Consider the following 26,488-nt stretch of genomic DNA (forward strand, 5'->3'; position numbering starts at 1 on the left):
AGAAGAAGGCGGACGAGTCCGGAGATGAGAAGAGGAGGAGGAGGAGAGGCGAGGCCCAGGAATTAAGGACTGGAGTATCATTTTTTCTCTCGCGTACAAGTTCTTGCTGTGTCGTCGATCGATCGGACTTGGGTTCTTGGTTCGTCAGCGGATTCGGGGTGCGAGCGAACCCTTGCCCGAAAATTCACTTCTCAGCGTGTATCTGGAGCGAACAATCAACGCGACTCGTCAATATTTTGCCGGTAGCGCGGGCGCACAACAAAGGCCCAGGCCGGTGCGTGGAAAATCATCAATCGAGGTTTTCCGAGTCGGCGGCTCGCTTGAAGAGCCAACGAGGCCTGAAAAATAGGCGAGGCTCGCCGCGGAGATTCGGTCGGCTTGATAGATGATGTAATGCCCAAGAGAGGAGTTCCGCGCAGCAAGGTACTAGGTGTGCGGAAGGTGCCTCGAGCCACGCTCAGTTCTCGCATGTGCGTAGGCACGCCCGGCAATCTCGCTCGGGCGATCGGCCTATTTGTAGTCGGTCCTTGCCATTAGCTCTGTGGACCCGATGCCGCTTGACGCCTCTCTCTCGGTGGTTCACCGAAAAAAGAAGAAGAGGAATGGCGAGTTCGCGCCCGCGTAAATAGGGGTGTGTTTTGAGGTTTGCTCTGATTTTCGACTGTGCGCTCGGCTGTAAGCAATCGGTGATTTATATCGCCGGGGCCTCGTGGTGTTCCGGGACTGAAAAAATTGCGACAGTGTAAACAGCGCGCGACGGCGAACAAAGGTGGAAGAACAAAAGCCTAAAAGTTGTTTCATCTCGCGCATAACTATTGCGCAATATAATATTCCGAGAGCGCCACAGTCGAAAGTAAAAGGGACCGTGAGCGGCGGTGTCAAAGCGCAGAATAGGCATCACATTTTTCCCATCGCTGCAGTCGTCTTTTTTCCGTGTTATATTCTCTTTCTCTCTGCGTACGGCCGTAGGAAAACACAAGCGGACTTATAACGAGACGAGCAGCGCGAGAGAGCTCACGAAACAATGGTCCCTTGGATATCATAAGCGCGTGTACGTACAACTCGAGGCTCGAATAAGATCGGCAAAACTGGGTGTATTATACAAAGCGCGGGAGAGAGAACGCGGTGGACTGAAAACGACAAAGGCTCGCAAGCGAGCACTGGTATGCAATGCGCATGAACGCGACTATACACAGAGGGGTATATGGATACACGAGAGCGCGAGAGAAGCCAATCGGAGAATAAACGAGAGAGGATGCGCCACGCGGAGATAAGAGGGTCTAGTACGAGTATAGAGAGAGAGAGAGAGAGAGAGAGAGAGAGAGAGAGAGAGAGAGAGAGTCGGATGATGGAAAATTGCGGACCACAGTCATGAGCGCCGCCGCCAAAAGATCGGTTTTGATTTATGCATCTGGGTTAAGTCACGAGAACCGATTTATAGGAGATACAAACTGGAGCGGAGCAAGTGTTGCCGTTGCAGCTCGAGCACTTTTATGAACGCTCATTACCGCCGCGGAGCGCGCTGTGTATACACACGTACCAATACAGTGTATTTTAACGGCGTGATGTATTAAGGCGCCTGATTAAATCGTTAGATTGACGAGCGCGAGAGGTTGGATCGGGTTATTAATCGAATCGCAAGAGTACGAGCGCAATGAGGCATGCGAGGAATTTTCAGCCGATACAAAACTTGCGATAAATAATTCTCCGGATTTTTCGACTTTTATTGCGCAACTCGATGAGAGGGAGCGATACGCCAGAAATACCCGTGTCGGCGCGGGCGGCAATTCATAAAAATAAACGCGTACGTCGAGAGCTGGAGACTCGCGTCAACGGGCATAGACAGCCGCATTTTTCATCCGCGAGACGAGAGACGAGAAAAACACTGACGAGAGAGAAGAAGAAGCAGCAGGAGAAGAAGAAGGACGGCGCCGAAACGGCCGTTCCACTTGTTTCGCTGGTTCCTCTCTCTCTCTCTCTCTCTCTCTCTCTCTCTCTCTCTCTCTCTCTCTCTCTCTCTCTCTCTCTCTCTCTCTCCCTTTCTCTCCCGCGCGCGCGCGTGCATTTATTTTTCGCCGGTAACAACTTTCGCCCTTGGCTCGCGCTCGCGCTGCTCTTATTTCAACGACATACCTAACTCGTTCGCTGAAGCTCGCTCTACTACTCCCCCGCCTCCCACTACAGGTTCCAGCTTGCTTATATATACGTGTTTCGCTCTCCGGGACTGCTCTCAGGGACGTACGATTTCATCGCGCGGAGACTTTTCTTTTCCGCGCGGCGCCGAACCTGTTTCGCGCCTTCTGCCGTGCTATCGTCTCGGATTTCCTTCGTTAAAAGCGCTGCTTTCGTTAGTTTCTGCTCGCCTTTTATCGAAAAAAGAGGACGAGGGAATTAGTCAGTCCGAACGCGAACTTGAAAAAACACTTGAGCCACTCGAACTCGACAGCGAGAGCGAGCATGAAGGGGCCGCCCTAGAAAACTCTCTCTCTCTCTCTCTCTCTCTCTCTCTCTCTCTCTCTCTCTCAAAAGTGTGTGTTCTAGTCCAGCTCGTTCGCGATACCTCGAGATCGTTCGCGATACCGCGGCTGTAATTTAAAATCATCGGCCGGGCCGCAGCGAGACAAGGAGACAAAACAGGCAGCTCCGCGCAACAAGTGTGTGCGTCGCGCGCTTGATCTGCTCTTTCTCTTCCCTCGTTCTCTCCGGGTCCGCGTCCCCACGGCATCTTGATTATGCATTCCACGGATGACGCTCCATACTGCTCTCCCTCCCTCCCTCGCGAGCGCTGCATAAGCCGGGAGACACATTAGGCTTTTTTATTCGAGGGAATCGAGAGAAGAAAAAAGGAAACGGCATAAACTCTCGCGATGTTTTATTTCGGTTCGTTAAACTCTCGGAACCGTGCACACATACCACACGGAGATCGATAAAATCGTATGTAAACCGCGAACAAAAATAAATCCGTCGAAAGCGACGATCGCAGCGGTCGATAAGCGCACGAGCTCAAAAGTGTATTAAATACAATAGCTTAACGGTTAGAACAGCAGCAGAAACGGAGTCAAAAGGTCGCGAGCGTCCTCTCTTTCTCTCTCTGCGCGCTCGCGATTTTCATCTGAGATTAGGTAGATTTCTGCAGAGGCCGCAGCCGAAAAATTCTTAATGTCCCGCGCGCGAAGACAGGCAGAGAGAGAGCAAATTAAAGGCAGACCCGTCGAGTTCCCCCACCCGCGCGCGCCGGAGATAAGCAAATCGGGGGACGGCGTATCCTTGTTAGGCCGACTTTTCCAGCTCTCGCTCTATAACGCGAGAGAAATTTCGCGGACCGATAACACGTGTATGCATGCGCCCGAGATTCTCGGCTGTACTCTTCCATGTGTGTGTATAAGGGATTCCGAGGGCAGCTACCGGCGCACCTGCGCCGACGCACGTTTCTCATCTCTCTCTCTCTCTCTCTCTCTCTCTCTCTCTCTCTCTCTCTTTCTCTCTCTCTCTCTCTCTCTCGCTCCTTCGGCCTGCGTGTTCCATTGTTCGCGCGCTGTGTCTCGCGTTTCTTCGTTATCCTTTTTCAAGAGAAGGAGCCGTGCGATTCGGGACGAGAGATAGGGGATTTTTGCGGAGGTGGACGAGTCGATATTCCGCGCGTCGTCTCTTCGGCAGTATTCTCCATGTGCTGCGTGAATCATAATTAAACGCCCGCGAGTCCTCGCAAAGTTTGACAAATACAATACAAGAGCTCGGAGGTGGATAGCGTTCCGTCAAATCGCGGGGAGCACATAACTTTTCTACGCGATCGACTCGGCGATTTGTCACTAGCAGCCACCGCCGTGTAAACGAAATCCGGCGATTAATTATTAAAATATCAATCAATCAATACTCCGCCTCTCTCGCATTTCCTCGCTGCTTATGCGCGCGGCTATGCGCGCGCGATTCATCGCTCGGTCTCTCCAGTGCATAAATCCAGACGCGGAGTAATGCGCGAGGATATTATAAGCGCAGAGAGAAACACTTGGTCGTCGGGGTATGTCTCTAGGCGCTGATTTCCACTACACGGGCTCTCGCTCCCACTGGCCGCTATATCCTCGCAGGCTTATACCTTGTCGCGCTGATTTGTTACGGATGGATATCGATTCGCGGCAGCTCGTTCGCCGCTGGCTTTTTTTCCGACTCTCGCGGACGGAGCTTAAGGGATCCCGAGCGAGAGTGCGAGCGCGATGACCTTGTCTGACAACGGCAGCGTGAAAAATCGGGCCGGGGAGTTATATTGGAAACTGACGTTTTCTTGTTTTCTTCCCTTTTACTTCGTCACATTATTAAACCCCGATGCTCTGCAATGTTGTATTCAATTTACACGCGATCGTTTATTGACAATCCGCCGCGGTTCGGGAGAAAGTCTTGCGCAAGGACCCGCGCCTTATAACAATTGGCCGTTCATAATTTCGGCCACTCGCCGTCGCAGTCTAGCCCATTAGAAAGCAATTTTGAAGAAATCAGCCTGCAGATTTTCAGCGCGCGCGCCATGAATCACTTACGTAATTAGTCGCCGGGCGAAAAATCGATACCCACACGCTGCCGGCCGTATAATAACTAAAACGCAGGTTTCGAATTCCCTCGCTCCGTCGTGCAATTACTTCATGCACCTGGCCCAGCGCGCTCACACTTGACGAAAAATGGCCGAATCGTGAGGCGAGGGCGTAAAACCCGACTCCTTTCCTCGTAAATTACACGCTCACAGATGTTACTCCCGCGATTATTTTCGCGCGGCGGGGCAAAAGACTCAATTCCGAAAAAATGACTTAAAGGGCCGATCAATCCTGCTGCCGACTCCCGCGCTGCAGCGCATCACCGCAGAGTCAAAAGACGTTTTTCCGCGGTGAGCTCCGGAGATTAATACGAGCGGAGTAGTTCCGCGAGAACAAAAGAAGGAAGGCCGAAGCGAGGAAATGAGAAATGCGAGCGGCATCAGAGAGCTGCGCGACTCTCTTCTGTAACACGCCATTGAGAGTCCGGCATCGCGGCGAGAGTGACGCAACGCTCTCTCTTTCTCTCTCTCTCTCTCTCTCTCTCTCTCTCTCTCTCTCTCTCTCTCTCTCTCTCTCTGACGAATGATAAGCTTAACCTCCGGCCCATTAGCGGCCCACGCGAATTTAGCCGGCAATTAACGATTTATATACGCTAGCTTTCATGCAGAGGTCGGGCCCGCCGGGAAAAAACAATGCGCCTGAGAGAAAGAGGCGCGATTTATCTGCCGATATTTTTCCGGGCTATTTTGACGCGCGCTGAATGCTCGTCGTTCACGCGAAATAAATACGCTGAATTAATAACGTTTGCAGCTATTTATGGCTTAGAAAGCGCTCGCGCGCGTGCGGGATTCGAAAAAAATTAATCAGCCGATTGCCGGCGTGTAAGGACGTTAATTGATGAGGCTGCGCGCGCACAACGCCCCGCGAACGCGCGCGAGTGCGAAATTAATCGAGGCGAAAGAAACGCGATGCGGAATAATAACCGCGCGCGCGCGCCTCGTGATGTCTGCGGGACTAGCAGTTTGTTAGATCTCTTTCAGAAAAAGAAAGGCCCAGTGTGTGTGTGTGTGTGGTGTTGCATACACGAGAGACAGACAGATACAGCGCGTCTTGTTAGCGTCGCTGAAAAAATCCGGCAACGAAATTCACTTTACGATCGCTCGCGGAAAAAGCTCTTGTCTGTCTCTCTCTTCGCTAGTTGGACCAAATCGAGATTTGTCGGCGCGCGAGCGAGAAGACTGTGCCGCGTGTTGTGTGTCGGGGTTATTGTGACATGCGTGTCCTCGGGCAGTTCGTGTGTGCTGTATATACCGGCGCGCTAAAAATAATGGGCGGCAGCAGAGAGACGCAAGTGCAGTGCATGAGAGCGAGTAAATGCCGAACAAATGTAGCTCTCGGGCGCCGTAGGAAAAATCGTTTTGTCTATTAAACGAAAGAAAGTCAGCGGTTCTCTGTATGTATATAAGAGCTGGCCTGTGTGTGTGCAGCCTGATCGAGAGCCTGCGCGATGTAGACTGGATAATGGAGATAGACGAAGGACTTGTTGAGTTGTGATCGAGCGAGCATTACGTCTGCTTCGAGGCTGATTTCGGAACTGCGCTGCACTGACATACATATAGATTTGTTGTAATAAACGAAATCTGATGGAAGGCCTACTTTTTTATCTCCAATGGCGAAGTAAGCAAATTTAGTTATGATAATTCAAATATATTGTTAAAAAAATGAAAGAAGATAAAGGAATGGATTTCGCAGAAATAGATGATTAAATTATCTAACAAATTATGGTCTTTTTAAAAATATCAAAAGAATTTTAACCATTAGGTTGTAGTTTTGAATTCTATAAGATTATAATTATCTGAACTATGAATCAAAATGTCACCCCACCGGTTAAAAATGACACCCCATCCACCGCAATGACACCCCACTCGTCATCTGATGAGTATAAATGGGCTGTTTGACACAACTTTAATCAGTTAAGCTTTGCTTCTTGTTGGAGCATGACCAACAACGGATCCTTCAAAATGAGTTCCAAAACCAACATTCCATCAACTTCGACTAGCCCAGTTTCAAACTTGGCAAAAAATTTTAAGAAAAATATGCATATAAAATCACCTTCACCTACACAAAAACATAGAAAAATTAAAAGACGCCTAAATCAAATTTGCGACCAAATATCAAAAATCAAGCTGTCACCACCTCCGCAGCAGCAAAATATTGACAAAGACACACTAGACTCCTTTTGCCAAGCCACAACTGTTAAAAAAGGCTCAAAACGCGCACTTGAGCAACCCGAAACTCTTGCTCCTCCTATTCGAAATGTACGCCGAAAAATAAACTTCTAGTTTAATGTCCTACTAATGCTAATGCTAAGTAGTGACTGACAAATTATAAAAAATAACGCTTTAAATAATAATGCAACACGTATATACACTAACAAATAATTAAAAAGAAAATTCTTACATAAGAAATAATTTTGGCTAAGAATACAATATGCTCTTTAATTTTTATTTAGTGTTTTGTCATTTTGCGAAAAGAACCACGATCTTAGCAGGTAATAGTCAAGAATTAATTAATCTAGTTGAGCAATATTTGTTTTTTCAACATTTTTGCAAGTTATTCATAAAAGAATTTGAACCATTGAGTCGTAGTTTTCAATTCAATAGTTTTACATTTTAAATCATATGCTGTTGAATAATTTGTCATTTGACACTGTTATCATGATACAAATAACACCTGCTAATATGTTTAATCAGATAGCATGACATTATGAAGTAAAAGTAGATTACTTGGTGCTTGGATCAAGCGAATAAAGTGCAGCGCATGTATATCATATTATAAACTTTGTACAGTAGCACTAAAATATAACAAACCAGGGTTGATGGCACAAAAAAGAAAATATGAAGCTTCCTTAAACATAATAACATAATATAGTTTAGATCTTATTATTATGGCCTGGTAATAGCTAAAGCACTGCAAGATAATTAAGACTATACGCATGTATAAGGAAAGAATAATAAAACTGTATGTTGCTTTCTCCTACAGAGGAAGCATCGTGTTAGTGAAACTCTATTTCTAATGCTTCATTAGCAGAAAACAACATGCATGAAAATCCAGACTCGGATGATGGTAAAAGCGAGCTCACTCGATCCTCATCCACACTAAAACCGACCCTATCGTCCTCCATAACTAGTAATCAAGTGTTATATCCCTAAAATTACAAAAAAAACGAACGCCTTACGATCGAATCAGTACTGGATCCTTAAAGTTATTCAGTTCTCTATATAAGGAGAGACACGAGAAATCCCTCGTACCGCTCGGCGATTAATTGCTCACACGAATCAGCGAAGACGAGCGAGTTATTGAATGTAAATATTTAATTAAGAAGCTCGTAATGGCTGTCGAGCGAACGACGACTGCCAGCAGCGGCAGCTGAAGAGAGAGAGAGAGAGAGAGAGAGAGAGAGAGAAAATGAATCCGCGCGCGAAAGATGGCGACGGAGTCGGGGGGGGGGGGTTCCATTCTTCGCGACGAGGCGTGTCAACCTGCCAAATATTATGGAAATTTATTCGAGCGAATGCGCGAGAGCCCGTAATGGATTCTCGAGACTCGCGCGCAGGTATTATGCGCGCGCCTATAACGGTGATTTTTTGTAAGCCGGCCCCAGCTCCGAGTGTCAAAAATAATTTGCATTCAAGCAATGCACGCTTCAATTAAAAAAGTATCAGCTCGTCTCGCTCACAATTTGCATTCAGTCATTTTTATAATTAAAAGCGCATCCGCCCCGACGATCGCGTAAGTTTTAATCTACTAATCTCGGGGTCGCGCACTGAAAGAAAAGAAACATTGCAGCAAACATATATGTTAACTGTTAACATAGGTATGTTCGATTTGAGCCAATAATACGTATGTTAATAGTTAACGTAGCTATGTTATATATCAAATAGCTGTATGTTAATAGTTACCATATGGCTGCCCTTTACGATTTTTCATAGACTTTATGAAGTAATCAGATAAAAATTATTAGAAAACACACTTGTATGAATTTTGTTTTTCATCGGCCTTTTGGGTCTAAAAACCAGATCTGGTGGTTCTAGAAAATAATAAGTGTGATTCCAACTAATTCAACAGCCTCTGGCATTTCCAAAAACGTATATATCAACTAGTTTATCACTATTAGCTAATTCAAAAGTTATTGAAAAAATTCAAATCTGAAAAATTAATGATTACGATATGATGTTTAACACACTACTGAATTTTTCCAGTAACTTTCGAAATAATAGTGATAAACTAGTTCATATGCTGCTGAATCAGTTGGAATCACTCTCATTATTTTATCTCTAGAACCATCAGATCTGGTTTTTAGACCCAAAAGGCAAAATTTTGAATTTTGACATTATATCATTCCAGAGGCACTTTGCATGCCTTAGGTATATTCAATTGCTTTTGTTCTATTATTAATGATTTATTGATTATTCATGATAAATAAACCCTCAAGAATATTTTTTGTATGAAAGAGGATGACGGATTTTGAGGTTAGGCAGTACGAGAGAAACGCCATCTGCACACAACATTACGCATGATAGATAGATGATGAAATTCATATGTTAACTATTAACGTACAGATATTTCCCGCAATATTTTGTATGTATACTTTAGAAATCTATAGTATACATACAAACTGTTTTTGTTTCGTATAGAATATTTGTAAGATGTACAAGAATATATTAGCAATCATTGCTCCTAACGTGTGTACATGTTTACGGCAATGATATCTTTCTCTCAGTGCGTATAAAGTTCGTCACACTTTTCCAGAATCTCTATTTTCTCATTTAAGAGTAAGATTTTTCAGATGGGTTAAGCCCCAAAAATTAGAAAATGAATTCTTTGTATAAGCGCAATTTCTAAAAAAAACACTCACTTCTCCGAGTTCTTTCCACCATCGCAGCCGAACGAAAACGAATAAATTGAATAAAAACCGTAACTAAAGATAAGTAAGCAGAGATATTACAAGCGGACAAGAGATGAAACAAAAAAAGAAAGAAATTCTCCGAGCGAGGCGAGGAGTAAAGAAAACAATTATTTGCCTCGCGCGCGCTTGCGCGTCCAGGAAATTAATTTACTTATAAACATTAATCTCGAAAGTTTTAATCGCCGCTGACGGGCAATGGACAGGCGAGAGTAGGCTGCATTTCTCGAAACGAGTCTCTCTCTCTCTCTCTCTCTCTCTCTCTTGCTCTTGCACACGGCGCCCGAAAAATGAGGAAAGGATAACAAGACAAGGCCGATTAAATGAGAGAAACGAATGCAAAAAAGCAGCGCCGAGCGCGCCCCTTGCGGGTAAGTGGGCAGAAAATTAATTCCGAGGATTTTCGCCGGTCTTTCTCCCCGCATGCAGTTGCTGCAGTCGTTTTATCTCTGAGTGGTGAGCTTGACAGTGTCACGTCGCCCCGGGCGAAAATCCTCGCGAAACCAGACGCGAGGGCTACTCTCGCCGAGCGGGAGAGGGTCGTGAGAAGCGGATAAGTGGACGAGGTGTTAAGTGTGGCCCGGGGTATAGACTTACTCTTGTATCAACAGACACACGCGTGTATCCAAATATACAGTTGCGACGATCCGCGGCCACGGGTTGTAAATCTGAAAGAGATACTGCTATGAGAGATCTATCTCGAAATCATCGTGAAAAACGAAAAAGGATGTCGAGCGTTTGCAGCGCTGTCGGACATGCGAGCAAACCGGGCAGCTTCCAATTACCTGGACCCAGTGCGGAAGTGACAAATGCTGGCGTTTTGGTCACATGCGCGCTCGTATCTGTATAGACTCGAAACGCGTTCATTTTTTTCTTCGAGTATCGCGTTTCCATCGGCTCGCGTTCGACACTCGCGCATTAACGTGTTCATTACGGACATGTTCAGCGAGAGACGCGCGCGATACAGTCCCTCATCCCACGCGTCTGCAGCCTTTCTCCGCGCATTTTTTCGGGCTGATGTCACTATGTTACACTCTTCTCTACACGGTTCTCTTCCTCTTCCTTAATAAATCCCTCCGACTCGCATTATATTCCTATCTGCGTAAATAATTGTGTTGAGCTTCATATGCGCGCAGGGCGACGAGGACGCGTGCTTTAATTACGAATTTCGAGGGGCGGATATTTCGAATCTTCGGACTTCGCCGAATTCTCAGTCGATGTAATCGGGGAACGTGAAAGGTTATTTATAGGAGTAAACTCGACTACTTGTAATTTTTTTTCTGCGCTCTCCCGCGATATCGGCGGCGGATTTTAGAAAGCCGAGCCTAAGTTTATGGTCTTGGGGGCTCGTTAATAAACTTGTATGAAATCATATCGCGCTCATTAAAAGTTTACGTGTATAAGCCGAGCACCACGCGACAGAGAGAGAGGGAGAGAGAGAGAGAGAAAGAGAGAGAGAGAGAATGAAAGAGAGAGAGAGAGAGAGAGAGAGAGCTATCTCGCTCGAGTCAATTTTTTATCGTTACGTGCACTTTTCCAAAATATTCATTTGCATTATTAACGATTATTACTCGTAATGGGCTTGTTTGACTTGTCGTCTGAGATAAGCGACTTCAATTTTTAAGTACACAATAATTCGGCTGCGCGCACCTAAATTTTCTACCGAAAACAGACGGATGAAGCGAGCGAGGCTATGCAGTAATCTGCGACTCATCTTTACGAGAGGTCGTTAAGAATTTCAAATCAAGCCGGAATTTTCATCTCTCCGTTCCACCTGTTTTGCCGTCGCGTTACATTATTCCGTAGTCGTCCGCGATGTTGATTCGTCGTACCTTATTTACTATCTTGATCGAGAGTCGCTCGACGATAGGGGCGAGCAGGTGCCGCGTCTCGGAGCGATTTTCTTCCAGTGTTAAAACACAGCGACTCTAAGACGCTGCAATTTCATCTCTCCTCGCCAACGCGTTATATGAAGCGTAATCTCTTGTACAGCAACAACCACTACAACGCAACCATCTCAATTCAGCCGCGCGTATTTTTCACACACTCGCGAGCGCGTCTTTGAAATTGTTAATAATTTAATTATATACATTATTATCGCGGATCGATTCCCGAAGATCTCGCCTCTCGGCAGATTTTCGGGCCTTATCTTCGGCGGCATCGCAGTTTACGCGAGCGCGCGCGCGTCGAATCGGCCTCAGCGCCTCGCGCGAGAGAGCCTGCGTACATGGTCTGCCCGGCTATTATCGAATTATCGTTATGATCCGTCGCTGCGCGAATCATTCAGGCCGGGCGCGCAGCAACGAGAGGCGCTTCCGATTATTTCTTTTGTTTATGCGCCGACCGCGCTCCGGAGGAATGCGCGTATATTGAAATCCTTGAGTGTACCATACATTGTATAAGCGCAGGAAACCGCGGAAAAAATCGATTCGTCCTGACCCCTTTTCGCGTCGAGATTTGTATTTTTCGCTGACGCTTATATGTATAGGTGCAGCAGCAACGACGGACGGGCGATGTTCGGAGCGCGGGTAAAAAATGATGACGACTGAATGAGAAATGCGTACAATGAGTGAGTCCGAGAGAGAGTGAGAGATTGTTGTTGGTCTCTCTTGGTAAAGGACGAACACGACGGCTGCGCCGAGAGTAAATCTGCGCGAGGCGTATCCTCGGCCGGCCGTCATCGATCGTCATTTATACTTACAACCAGTCGGCGCGATCCGGCGTTTTGTCACTGTATAAGCCTACACCCCTCTACTATAGACGCGCTTAAATATCTGCATTTAAAGCGTACACGGCGCGTACCGAGCATTTTATGTCGTACCCTCGATGTGCACTGCACGCAGTGTCATAAATAATGTAGATCAGCACGGTCTTCCAGTAGTCAAATAACTGCGCGAGATCTCTCAAGATGCAAATTCCGGCTGCGGAGGGGGAAGAAAAAAGGCAGCAGCCGAGAGAAGAGCAACAATAACCCTGCGTCAAAGCTCGCGCTTTTGCATATGAAAGTAACCTGTCCTGCCTCCTTGTCTCTCTCTCTTTCTCTCTCATACTCACTCTCTCTCTCTCTTACGTCTTCTGCGCATGCGTGTGAAATCCGCGAGCGTATACACGCATTATATTATGAGCAGCTTCGTTCATTATGATTCATTATTAGGTCCTTTGTGAGCAGTCTGGTTCTCCGGCTTCTCTCTCTCTCTCTCTCTCTCTCTCTCTCTCTCTCTCTCTCTCTCGGTCTTGGGTATAGGCTCACCTCTTGTACAGGCGCGGCTGATATACACCTGTAGAACGGGTGGGCCAGATCGAATCAAAAGGAGCAAACGAAGAGCTGCACACGTCGCTGTCTCGTGTTCTCTCTTCTCCTACTCGCGCGCGCGGGAGTGGTCCCGGTCAACCAACGACGAGGACCACGACGACGACGGCGACGCATCATGACTCGGTTAATGCAAACGAGTGTCAGCGTTTTGTTGCATTAACATAATTTTATGTGTGTCGCTTAACGGTCCGCTCTCGATATCATATAAATCGATGAATACTAAGTAAGCCTATAGTCGAAATAGCAAATAAAAAACAATGCGCTCCTCGCGGCTTGTACACTGCACGAGGTATTCAAAAAAGGACGAGGAATGAGAGAGCGAGAAATCGAAGCAGCGCCAGTCCTTCTTTTCATTTTTATTCGGCTGTTCGTTCGCTCGCGCGTCGTGTAAGGAGATAACCGATGGAATCCGCGAAAAGAGGCGTCGTCGTCTCGCGCCTCGAACACATATACACGGGTGTTGGGGAGACCGATCGTTTTCACGGCCAAATACGAGGAATGACTTTGGCGGTGAGCAGCCGAGTCTGCACTCGCTGCCGCTTCTGCTGCTTCTTCTGCAGGTTCGCCGGATTGAACTCGCTTGACCCTAAGCTCCGTGCGCTCACCCACACCGCCACGTGCGGCTCTCTCTCGCGCGCTAACACCGGTCCTCTCCACCTTATTCTTCCTCTTCTTTTATCCTCTCTCTCTCTCTCTCTCTCTCTCTCTCTCTCTCTCTCTCTCTCTCTCTCTCGCTCTTTGCTTCGCTCGTGTCACGCTCTTCCTTTTTGCCAGTGGGCTTTTTCGGGCGCTCGGTTATGACTCTGCAGCGCGATTGACTGGAAATCCAGAGTGTTTCGTTGCGAAAAAGCAAGAACGGAAAATAGACGCTTCGAAAATTGCAAAATGTTGCTTATTCGAACGCCTCCTGCCGCTCAACTCTTTCCCGGCTGCTCGCGTCATAAATATCTGCGCGCGGCTCGAGGCGGCTGCGTGTCCGCGCCTACTTCTTCCGCCCGTATTAGCATTCGGTTCGGCTTGATCTCTCTCACGGGAGCTTTTATAAGGTGGCTCCGTACTTACCGCACAGATGCGTAACGGGCCGCTGCTACTGCTGCTGCTGCTGGCGATTGCGAGCGATAGCTTCGGCTCGATGCTAATTGTGCTATATACGCCGTATTGTGAGCGTCAACTGCGTCGCGGAGCTTGCCTATTAGGTTAATGAATGACTCGCGCTGCGCAGGACTGTGAGAAAGCTGTGCTGAGCCTTGGTAACGGTTCGGCGAGATTATTTACACTAAAATAACGAATTTCAATGCCAGACTCGATTTCGCGAATTAACAGATGTCAGACCCATAAATAACAATATCGACGTTGCAAGGCGTTGCATCCCGGATCCAAGGCGGAGCCATAAATAAGCAAACTAACAAACAATCTCATAACGCGACTGTCGTCTGTCTACATGAGCACTTCTACGAGAAATGCACAGAAACCCTCTGTAGGTTTTTTCTTCGTTTTTTATAGCGTTGTCAATATGGGCGAAATGGGGTACCAGCTAATTTATTCGAGAGATCTAATTTAAAAAAATCTTTAAACAACGAAAAATCCTTATAACCTTTCAATTGGACAGTATTTTTAATAAACCTGGGTCTGCATTAAATAATTTCTCTTTATACCTCGGTCGAAAGTACGTACGTCCCGCATCTATTTCAATGCAGAAAGTCCGAAATTTGTGCACTGATGGGGATACGCGCGCCCTCTATATGTACGAGAGCGAATGAAAAATTTTTGCGCTGAGTCACGAGTGCGCTTGTGTGGAATGATCGGATTGTCTGATGGTGTAGTTGCAAAACGTGCTCGTCGAACTCCTACAGTCGAAACTTCTCGACCACGTTTCCACGCCGACGGTGAGGCTCTTCTTCGCGGTACAGAGTCTATACAGAGTCAGCTGAAAAATGACTGAATCGTGCTCATCTGATGAATCTGGAGATGAAGAGGAAGTTTTTCGTGATTTCGATGCAGAAGCGCAGCTAATCATTCAAACGGAAACGTTACCAAAGAAATCTGCGAATAGATATATGTTAGTTTATGATACTTACAAAAAGCGGCAGAATGATCATAAAAGTTCTCTGTCAGACTCTCAAGAAAGTAACTTAATAGTGTATTTTAAAGAACTAACCTCAAAGTTGAAACCGCCAACTTTGTGGAGCATCTGGTCAATGTTAAAGAAAACATTAAATACTAGAGACAATGTTGATATTAGTAAATTTCATAATTTAAAAAGTATGATGAAAAAAATTCTAAAGGCTATAAACCAAAAAAATCATTAGTATTAAAATGGACTGATATAGTAAAGTTTTTAGACACTGCATCAGACTATATACATTTAGCTTTAAAGGTTTGTATTTACATTTTTACTGTTAATAATTACTCTATCAATTTTGATTCTTATATTTATAACAATTTCAAATTATTCTTATATTTGGCATTTGTGGAGCTCTGAGGTGCAATGAACTCACAAATCTTAAAGTGCAAGATATTGAAGATTTGGGCAACAGTTTCAATCAATGAAACAAAAAATGATAAACGTCGTCAATTCATAATTGGAGAACATTTTTATGATAAAGTCAAGAAATACATCTCGTTGAGACCAAGTGATCTATCAAGTGACATGTTTTTTATCCAATATCAGAAAGGAAAGTGCGTTCATCAAGTCATCGGTAGGAATAAAATAGGAGAAACACCTCAAGCAATCGCTTCATATTTAGACTTACTTAAATAAATAAAAAAAAAATATTTAGACTTACAAGACGCAAACAGATATACTGGACATTGCTTCCGTAGGACTGGAGCAACACTTTTGTCTGACTCGAGTGCAAATATCACAATGCTCAAGCAGCTAGGAAGATGGAAATCAACTAATATAGCACAAGGTACTTATTTATTTAATGAAATTATAGATAATGCCTGTTATTTATAAATAATTTAAATATATATTCAAATTAAGTTATATTGGTTATATTCTCTACAGATTACGTAGAAAACTCTATGAAAAACAGAGAGAAGATTTATGAAAGCATAATCCATGCATCTGTACCTAATACTCATTCAGTTTTACTACAATGTCAACCATCGACCAGTAAGAACAGTTCAAGTAAAATCATTGCGAATGGGTCTGCATTATCAGAAGCAGTGGATGATGATGTTTTTGATGACATTGAAATAAGTGAGCAAGATTTAATTGCGATTGATCAAATAAGTAAAAAAAAAAAATAAGTACTTAAATCATCGACAGCTGATTTTACAACTGCAAGGAACACAAAAATAGATGTACCAAGCAGCAAGGAATCAACGCCACCAAAACATTTTAGTTCAAGATCACCTGTTAAAGTTTGTTTCAAAAGATCAGAAAATGAACGACCGTTAAAAAAAGTAAAGCACACAGAAAGTAAATCTTGTGCACGTGGACAAGTTTTACAATATTTATCAGATCAAAGTGTACGCAATAATAGTGATGTGAACATCGTAGATCAAGAAATACAGAATAATGTAAGTTCTGATGATAGGATTAAGTATGAAAATTGCGTATTTCATGGGAACATTATCAATAATTATTATTGTTCATGTACAAATTTAAAAAAATAAACGAAAGGATAATCATGTATAGTTAATAAAGAAACTTTGTAAGAAATTATATTATTTTATTTATAGCCTAATAATAATAAAGTTTTTATAACATTTGATTTTTCATATATTTTCGATGTCTGCCCCCCCCCCCCCCCGACCGGCAAATGTCGGGGGCAGACATCGTAGGTTAGTTTCTTGACTGGCCGATAGAGGCGCTAAAGCGAGGAGCAAAAATAAACGTGGCTGCGGAATCGAATGTGCTGAGGTTCTTATGAATAATTATAAACGTACTTTCGACCGGCTATAAAGAAAAATAGTATACGCTACATGGGTAGGAAGGCTAGAAGCTCTGAACTGCGCAAATGATGCCTTCGGCTTCGCCTCGGGCATCATATCGCGCAATGCAGGAATGCTAGCCTTCCTGCCCTTGTAGCGTAATATACTATTTGTTCTGCTTTCGTTTAACGTTTGCATCATACAATACATTCCTAACTTTTTATTTTTTATTAGCGTCTTCGCAAGTGCCCATCGATCGTTTTTAAATGTGTTTTCTCAAGAATCTCGTGCCAAACCATAACTCTCTTGTAGAGCAGGATAATTTTGAACAGAGTCATTGCATATTCCTCGTAGAAACGCCCGTATACGCATTAAATCCGCAGCGCCGGCTTGTATGCACATGGCGCCAGCAGCCTGTCCGAATAAGCGAAAAGAGAAACTCGGTCTGCAGCGCGAATTCGTAGCGCGCGCTCATGTACATACACGTATAGTCAAAGTTTCGAGTTTTAAGCCGCGAGGAGAGCTGGGGCCATCTTACGTGATTTCGCATCGCCGGAGTGTATACAAGAGCTACCAATTAATTGCGCGAGATTTATTTCCTTCGGACGATACAAATCGGCCGCATGTACGTCCTCGTCCGTATGTATATATTCTATATGCGCAGGCCGAGTACATCCGAGGCGGGCCAAAAGTCGCCTCTCTCGCGAAAGCAGAGAGACATACCTCCTCGTGTGTACACTAACTCTGCGTGTATCGCGCGTACCAAAGCTGTATAATTATACGCAGCGCGCACGCGCGGATCTTTCTCGATAAAGGATCCTGCAGTTAAAGCTTTGCTCTTCTTTTCTTTTCCGATGCTCGCGCGCACCGTGACACTTTTGTCCGCGAAATTCGATCCGAGGAAAAAGATTTGAAAACTCGGTGAAATCACAAGTAGGTATTCATTATACATATAGCTCTCGGCGGCGGAACACAGGTGCACCTGTGCAGCAGCGGCAGCAGAGGCAACAGCACTTGTCCAGCCGAGGTTGCGAAGGACGTAAACCCACTCGCTCACTTTCCTCTCCCGATTCCCACATATCCCGGCGTATAGTCGTCTCTCTCTCTCTCTCTCTCTCTCTCTCTCTCTCTCGCTCTCTATACATATAGAAAGCGGCGGAAGTCAGACGTATCGCATCATCGACGACGCGTATACGTGCACACACGCACAGCCGCGAGAGAGAGAGAGAGAGAAGGCCGCGGCACAACACCCCATCGCGGTAAAACAGGTGCAGCACCTGCCAGCGGCAGAGAGCAGCAGCAGGTGTATTCCGCGACGGCGGCGGCGTATATGCTAATTGGGCCAGAGAGTTTTAGCATTCGCCGAGAGTACATATACGTGGCAGGCTCTCTCGCGCGTGAGAGGAGTGGGATTTAACGAGCGTCGAAGGAGCTGAAGGAGGAGGAGGAGGAAGCGAGCTCACCTCTTTGGGAACTAACATCGACGGGCTGCTGCTCGTTTTCACTCCGTCGAAATATCGAGGCCTCGACATTCCCGCCGAATCGACGAGCCGTCCCTCCTCGCGCAGCGATTCATATACACGCAATGCGCCAGAACAAAGAATTACATATTTTTTCCTCGCGAGGAGTGCACCGCGCAATAAAAAATCATGCCCGCCCCTCCGACGACTGTTAATTGGCCGCGTTAATTGCCGGTGTCGTGCTTTGTCAATAAGCTGCTCGATCTCGTCGTTGCTGCGTGTTCCAGTTCCCGGCTTAACGTAACGGTGAAGCTTTAATACCTCCCCCCTGACGATTTTGAAGCTCCCTAAGGCGACGAGGAATGTTAATCGTCTCTGGGCGTGAATCCGAGGCTCAGTCACTCGCAGCTCACGGGAGAGAGAGAGACGGATCGATACACGCAAATTGTAAGCTGCACGCGTACACGCGTGTAATCGCTTTGATTATTTATAAATGCAAAATAGAGCTGCTCGCGGAGCGCAGGTGTAAAATTACGCTTGCAAATCGGAGAAAAGCGGATTGCCTGAAAAATAGCCGGGATATTAATTCGCGGCGGGAGTTTCTGGGTCAGCCGTTAGTCTTGCTCCACTCGCGCATCTCGTGATCACTATACTTTTGCTAAAAATTGCTTCAACTGCAGAGGGCATTCCATCGAAAACGGTAGCAAAGGCCGCCTCTGGAATCCGCAATACAGCTCACGCATCTCTCGGGATATAATTCGTAGTTTCGTAACCCCTTGCGCGCGCTCCTATCCTATACTCGCATGCGTACACGCTTCGGCGTATTAGCTGCGAAGATCGCGCCGATGGGAAAGGACGAGCGATTCTCACGAAATTTCGTAGGTATGTCAGTCGGAGTAGCCGTGCAAAAAAGCGTAATTTTAGACGCGTCGCCGTTTCTCTCCTCTCCTTTTCGTGTTCCACTTATTCGCGAGAAACGATCCCGACGAAATAGCCGCACACGGAGGATTAATCAATTCGCCGGTTGTATACTCGCAGATAAGCGAACGAGAGCCGTGTGTTCTTTGGAAAATTCCAGAAAACCGAGCGTGTACACCTCTCGACTCCGTTATACCCGAGGAGAGTATACAAGCGCGAGCGCAACGACGAGCCGATTTAGAGCACGACACACGCGTTCTCCCGGGGATGAACGCGGCAGATACCGTCTTTATCTGCGGCGTGCGGCTCTCGAGAGCACCGCACAGGTCTCCGCCGCACTATCGTTGGAACATTCGTTCTCCGCCATTGCTGCAGATACACCGGGTAGCGCCGCGCGACATTGTCGCTGCTGATGTATGCCCCGAGCTCGGCTATTTTTCGACTAATAGCTCCCGCGCCAGCGAGGGTGATATCGCTCGCGTTTTATGGGGACACGCGGAAACGTGTCACTCTGAACACGTGCCCGACTGCTTTAATCTATACTCTGCTCTTGGGCGAATGAAGAATAAGCGTGAAAATGATGTAGAGTGTAAAGAGTCCGCGTGTGCACTTATGCGCCGAGGAGATACGCCGAATCTTTGCGGAGAATCTCGCTCCCGATCTATCCCCACAATTCACGCCGCGCGAATTATAAAGGCCGCGTGAGCAGCGAGAAATGCGCTCGCGTAATCGCTAGCAGCTAGGCCACTCGAGCTAGCGAATTCAAAATAGAGATATCACGGCCGCGCGGCGGCTTCTTGCTTGATTTATAGACTCAGATGAGCGAGGACTGATCTGACAAATCGAAGGCACTTAATTACGAGGCGGCCTTTAAAATTGCACGTGTCAAAACAAAGTAATCGCGTGCGTTTCTACGTGTATCCCGCAAGAGCTGCGCGCGAGAAAAGCATTCGCCGTGACTCGCGCAGTGACACGTTTTCGCTGCGCGCTAGCACGATCCTACATAGCTACACTAGCTCGTGGATATAGTTAGATAAATAGATCGGTATAGATGCGCGAGCGATAAACGGGATAGATTACGCGGATGATTTATCCCGGCGAACACTTGGCGTGCACCGCGGCTAATTACAACTGCGGGGAGGCTGGAAAAAGGCTGGCTATGCAATTTTCCGATAACGCACCTTCCGGTAAATCGGTTCGAGTGCATGGCTTTAATAAGTCAGCGGAGCTTGCCCGCTCGTATAAACTATATAGCTACAGGGAGGCCCTGCAACCTGTCGCTATCTCTCCGCGAGTGCAGCTCCTCTGCATGTACGCGCTGGGGCTTTTAATGACGTTGACACTCTTACTACTCCCGGGCAGTATATGGACTCCCTCGAATGCCACACACCTCGAGTGCAGTGCGCGGTATCTCTGCGGCTATAGCTCGCGCGCGCGCGCGCATAACGACCCGCGATCGGCAGCCGAGATTATTTAAGAAGGCCCCCGCACTGCGCTCTACACAGTTTATGTCCGCCCGTGCGAGGATTGTCCAGCTCTGATCCAGAAAGGGCAATTATCGAGCGCGCGAGGCGCCAAGTCGTGAGACGGCTGTTAGAGAGCCGCGCGAGGTGGTGTACGTATAGGAATGACCGAGGTGTGCACTCGGAGATAACCTCTTAATCGCTAGCGGCGGCGGTGTTTAGTCGGCTCTACGCGACGGATTTTCGGAAAACAAACTGCACCTGCACTCGGCTCTCTCGTGCGCGGCCCGGTAATATCGACACGGCCGGGGAATAATTACAAGTCGCGCGGGAGGGACACGACTTTAACGGTAAAAAGATAGCCACTCGACGATAAACTCCCGCGCGCACACCATAAGGACAATATTTCAAAGGAGATTTTAATTGGCGAGTCGCGCGCGGCTCTCGTCGCCAAGATTAACCGACTCGGCTCGAATTTTTCCACTTTTCGTTTCGTCCGCGCCGTGCTGTATTCGCTGTAACGAACGCCGAGATAATTGTTTTCATACGCGCGCGCGCGGATAAGGTTTCACGAAACTTTTTTCTTCCCCGCTCTCTCCGCGGCGCGCCCGGTTAAATCCCGAAAAAGTTCGAAACGATGCTTCACAGCAGCAGCGATCGGACCGAACTTGTAAAACACCGAAGCCCGTCCGTCTTCCATGAAAGTGGGCCTCTCGAGATTCGTCATGGGCTCCCTCGGCGCGGCTGCAATCGCGGTACACATCGTATTTTCGGGAGAGAGACGAGCCGGACGAATCAATCGATTAAGTCACGCCTCGCTATCTGGCATTGTTTTCCTGTCGAGCTTTCTTTGTGGCCTCGGACAGTCCCAGAGGAGAAAGTAAGAGCGAAAAAAGCCCGGCGTAATTTAGTTACCATAGCCCTTTTTCGACACCTCTCCGACATCGCAGAGCGCCGAGCGAGAGGAGAACAATGTATCCTAAGCCCTCCCTGCTGCGGCCGGCCGGTTTCTCACACCTCGCCAGCGCCGTTTCTTTTCCTTCCGGGAATCGCTCGCTGCGTGGACCCGTTATCGACGCTCGGAATCTCAAATATTTTCGGCCAAGCTCGGCGTTTCGGCGCTCGTGCGGTTTAGCTCTAGTATTGTGTAACTGTGCAGCGCTCTCTCTCTCTCTCTCTCTCTCGCTCTCGCTCTCGCTGTCCACGATATGCGATGCGCGGACGAGATTATACTTTGACAGGCTGAATTACTTCTCACTTGCAATCACTTAATTGTGCAATAAAGCTCGGATAAACGAGTTTCGCGGAAATATAAGCCGACGCATAATTCAGAGGCGAGAAAAACGCCGTGCACGCCGGTGTATCGTAATCGACCACTTTATACACAGTGAAGAGAGTGAGAGAGAGGCACTTGCAATCCGATATACGCGAATCTTCAATTACCACGAAAACGCGAGCGCGTAATCACTTTATCCAGTTCCCGATAAACTAATAGCTGGTCGTCCGACCATAATCCGTCCAAAAAGATGAGAGTCGAACGCCTAGCGGTACAGCGCAAATGGCCGCGCGCGCAGGTTCTCATCGTAAATCAGAGGGATGCGCGTCGATTAAAAATAGCCCCGCTCTCGATTTTCCCAGAGAGGTAAACACGAGTAGCAGGCGCGCACACGCGCGTATTTCCGCCTGAAGCTTTGATGTGTAGCTGTGTGTGTGTGTGTGTGTGTGTGTGTACAGAGGCCGCATGGCTATACCCACACCGGCGGCGAGTTATAAAGCGTTAATAGATGCAATTAGCGATCGCCGCGGGTGTGCGGTAGCCGCCCGGCGTATACAGACTCTTCTATCTCCGTCCGTTCGTTAAGTCGGAACAAGTTCTCCCCGCGCGCCGACGCTGCCTCGCGACTTTTTCCCCCCTCGCGGGCGACGCGGAACAAGAAGCTATACCTCGATCCGCTGCGGAGGAACTTTAATTCGCGTATTAGCCGCGGCAGCGGTTTCCCGCTCGCCGGCGCCGGCTAATTCTCACCGGTTTATTAAACCTGTGTGTGCATCGGCGCGACGATCACTACTGCTCTTATTTTCGGACTTGTACCTGCGCGGTGCTGATTTATTATGCAAACCCCCGCCACCGGTGTATTATATATCGGGATTTGCGAGTCTGTAGAAAAAGCCGCGGCGAGTTGTAATGACAACGATAAGGGGGACCACCGTTGGGGATATACGACCTCGGCTGTGCGTAACTCGGCGAACGGAACTTCGCGATATTTCCCGCACGCGTGGAGGAATCCGTCGACAAAAACAACGCGACGAGTTTGTATTTATAGCCCACTGCTGTACATGCGCGGGCCCACGTTTTCGAAACGACGATTTATCTTTATTAGTGCACTTTTAGCACTTGTTTCAATAAATAGCGCGAGCCGCGCGCGGCGGCGTGACGAAGCGCGCTTATGCGCTTGCCGGGAGATTTGTGGGCCTCTGATTGAAATAAACTGCTTATAATACAGCTGGATATTGTCGCGCGTCAGCTTGCTTGTTTTTTCGCGCGACACTTCCTCGAGTTGAAGAAGCCGGTGCTCGCGCGCCGCTCGATTATCCGTCGCCTCGTTTCGCGATCACCGCGCGCGGCACATAAGCAAGCGGCGCAGGACGTTCCTGTGTATATTATATTCTTCGTGTAAACGAAAGAATGTCGTACATACCGCCAATACTGTGCGCGCGCGAGAGAGAAAGCGCTGTGACAAGCGGGACAAACTCGTGACACGCTGTATGCGAAGGAGAGTAGCTGCAGCTGCGAAAAGCCGAGTAATCTTCGATATTCGAAAGGGGGCGCGGCGGGACTCGCATTACGCGCTCGCGACGCGTTAATAAACGAGCCAGCAGCTCTTAAGAGATAATAATCGCAAAGCCGTCCATTTACATCCGAAATTTGGCAGCGGCTATAAAGCAATTCCACGACGCTCTCTGACGCGCACTGACGTTGATACTCGAGAGTACAGCGAAATTCGTTTCCCCGCGTATCGATTTCTCCCTCTCCTTCTCTCGACGCGGTTCGGAAAAAATCGCATCGTCGAAAAGTTTTAAATACACGAGAGACTCGCTCTCTCAGCGCCTCGTAAAGAATCGCCCGCAGTTCATAAAGTAGCGCTAGATTTTATCACGCGCGTTTCTCTTTCTCTTATGCACACACGTTAACCTACCCCCGTTCACAAGAGAGAGAGAGAGAGAGAGAGAGAGAGAGAGAGAGAGAGAGAGAGAGAGAGAAAGGACCGCGCTGCACGCGCGCACATAATTTTCAAAGTTCGCGCTTTGCTTATAACTTACGCGCGGAGTAATTCAGTCGGATTTATACGCGTGTACGCGAGCGAGCGTACGGGGTGTAGTGCTACCGATCATGCGCATATAGGATTGAGACGCGCTTGAGTTTTCTCCGCTTTAATGGGATGATCAATATAATACACGGCATTAGCGAGCGACTAACGCATGTAAAAGTCCAATAAGGGAGTCCTCGCGGCAATTCTATCGGCATCGCGCGGACAGCAAGACAATGAGTCGATTTTAAACGTTATACCCACTTCTCGAGAGAACAGTAAAAGACGGACTAGCGTATTCCCGAGAAGTGGCCGGCTATGCGAGAGGAGGAAAAAACAAAGGAACGAATCTCCACCGTAGCCTGGTCGGAAATTATTAGCTACTTAAGGCCGGAATGAATTCGGGAGGCAGCATCAAGCGAGAGAGATTTCTGCCGCTGCTCGCTTTTAATGCGGGAAATAAAGTAGCGAGTCCGGGTCGAGATGGGGTCGGTGCTAGCGCGGGCGAGAGAGAGACAATGGCAGCGGCAGCCCATATGCAGGCGTATGGCGTTTTGCGCGCGCCGTAAGAACATTGTCTCGAAAAACCATAAAATAAAGCAGCTCCCCAAGCGGGAGTCAAGCTCGCGCGCGGGAACAGGCACACGCGGCGTATACCTGTATACTGCACGTACGGCGCTCAAGTTTAAGCTTGTGGGAAACCGCCTACTATTTAGTCCCGGCCAACGCATTGGCGACGAGTTGTGGAGACTTTATAGGTCGTCTCTCTCTCTCTCTCTCTCTCTCTCTCTCTCTCTCTCTCTCTCTCTCTCTCTCTCTCTTGCCCCCGACGAGCAATTTACGAAACGGCGACGAGCTAAGCTACCTCTAACCTGTGCGCATGCGCTGAGCTACTTCGGGACGCAAATTGCAGCAGTTTCTCGGCGGCGGGCGCTTTTAATTTCCGATTGCCATTTGTTCTAGCCGAAACTTTTGAGAGAGACTGTATATGGTATAGAGAACCGTTTTAAAGAGGTTCATCATCGTGAGCTCTCTCTCTCTCTCTCTCTCTCTCTCTCCCGCAGTCGAGCAGGGACGAAAAAATCCTGCGGTCTCCGTAGTCCCAAGTATGTGCAATTTTGTAAACGAGGCGAGGGAGAAAGATACGTCTAAACAGAGAGCGCACTCGACGCTTGATCGACTCATTTGCCGACTGCCTTGCCACGCTAACGGGTCATGCGCGCGCGCGGTTTTATGGTCACGGCGGTTTAAAGTAGCGCGCGTAAATGAAAATCCGCGGGGCATTTAATGCCAGCTCTCGTGATTCGGAGGCGTGAATAAATAATGAAGAAGGCCGAGCATTTCAAACACGCGGAAAACTTTTGCCCGAACTTACGTGTGTTTGCTTGCGTCCGAGAAAATTACACGATTTCAGAGTAGTTCGAGCGGGATGTGTGCACGTGAACTACTTTCGAATCGTGCGGTACGATTTAGCGATGCTATGGAAGCGGTACATGCGAATAATGAACTGCTTAGAGGTGGTGCTTCAGAGCGAAAAAGAATCGGCCAATTTGCCGAACTACGTGCAAACATTTTAAGAGGCCGCAAAAAGAAGCCTAAACCCTCGCGCCTGTGTGTTTTTCTGAATCCTCATTATCTGCTCGTTCCTCGGGTATTCCAAATATGTTGGGAAAAAATTCCGCGCGGATAGTTGGAAAGAAATGCGTGTATTTAAATTCCCCAATTTTTCCATTCGACCGAAAACTACAAATTAATTATTTCTCCTCGCGCCTGATGCACCGTTAGCGCAAATCGCGTTATTTCATCTCGATGATCAGCCGCACGCGTATAATTTTTATTTACCCAGAACGAAAAAATCATTACTTACGTACTTTATTCAACCGCAGACTCGCATGCGCGCGCAGTAATGATAAATTAATACGAGAATAATAATAATAATGATAATTAATACGAGACAATGATAATCGTCGGCTGTTCTCGGATTTTCCCCCCTCTCTCTCTCTCTCTCTCTCTCTCTCTCGCCCGAGCATATACAGTATACACTTGTCGAGAGACTTGGCACGCTCGATTCCGAGAATTAACGTAAAACCCAAGCAGTTCATAATCTGCGGTTGAGGCTCTCGGCCGCAGATACGATCGGCAGAGGCTCTCCTTCTGAGCCGAGTATAGTCCTCTGCCGTAAACGATCGCCGGACGCTATACAGGTGTCGGTATGCGAGGATTATTATGTAAAATCTCGGAAAGCTTAATTTTTCACGTAATGCGTTCTCTCGGCTTGCTCTAGCTGGAAGTGGGGATGAATTTACACGTGTTTGGGATTGTGGGTGCTCGGAAGCTATTAGTTGCAACATTCGCGGCGAACGATCGAAGATAACATTTTTTGGCAAGTATACGCCTGACCAGTTCTTAATTTCAAAAACTTTTGGAAAAAGTACAATTTTACAGAAAAAATAATTTATATTGTTGGGTAAAATAAATACTCAATGAAACATCCATTTATAAAGCGAAATAAAACGAGAAGCGACAATTTCAAAAAGATAACGAACGAATTTAAATTCGCAATCGCGATCCCGTCGATTTGCATCCGTCGGGTCAATCCGATGTCATAACTCTTTAATCGCATAGGGGGGAGCAGTATACCATCTCGAACGAGCATTT

General features: G+C 47.2%; 2 protein-coding genes across 5 annotated transcripts in view; one reads left to right on the forward strand and one right to left on the reverse strand.

The window, feature by feature from the left end:
- The window catches only part of LOC100114838 (cytochrome P450 4C1), a 189,490-nt gene that overhangs the window by 11,577 nt on the left and 151,425 nt on the right, over positions 1–26,488 (reverse strand). The window lies entirely within an intron of this gene.
- LOC100679699 lies at positions 14,577–16,469 on the forward strand. Of its 4 annotated transcripts, none has more exons than XM_031932956.1 (4): positions 14,577–15,176; positions 15,264–15,498; positions 15,580–15,711; positions 15,786–16,469. In XM_031932956.1, the coding sequence occupies exons 2-4, from the start codon at positions 15,288–15,290 to the stop codon at positions 16,052–16,054; spliced, it is 612 nt and encodes a 203-aa protein (XP_031788816.1). In that variant the 5' UTR covers positions 14,577–15,176; positions 15,264–15,287; the 3' UTR covers positions 16,055–16,469. The 4 variants fall into 4 exon arrangements, 3 of the variants coding, with proteins under 3 accessions (XP_031788816.1, XP_031788814.1, XP_031788817.1); XM_031932954.1 differs by having other exon boundaries at positions 15,274–15,498; XM_031932957.2 differs by having other exon boundaries at positions 14,578–15,176; positions 15,276–15,498; positions 15,810–16,469.

The sequence above is a fragment of the Nasonia vitripennis genome, chromosome 5, assembly GCF_009193385.2.
Source record: "Nasonia vitripennis strain AsymCx chromosome 5, Nvit_psr_1.1, whole genome shotgun sequence".
Lineage (NCBI taxonomy): Eukaryota > Metazoa > Arthropoda > Insecta > Hymenoptera > Pteromalidae > Nasonia > Nasonia vitripennis.

Coding starts and splice junctions, on each gene's coding strand:
- LOC100679699 (XM_031932956.1), top strand. CDS start 15,288: ATGAACTCACAAATCTTAAAGTGCAAGATATTGAAGATTTGGGCAACA. Junction 15,499..15,579: donor GTGCGTTCATCAAGTCATCG/GTAGGAATAAAA, acceptor AAAAATATTTAG/ACTTACAAGACGCAAACAGA. Junction 15,712..15,785: donor ATCAACTAATATAGCACAAG/GTACTTATTTAT, acceptor ATTCAAATTAAG/TTATATTGGTTATATTCTCT.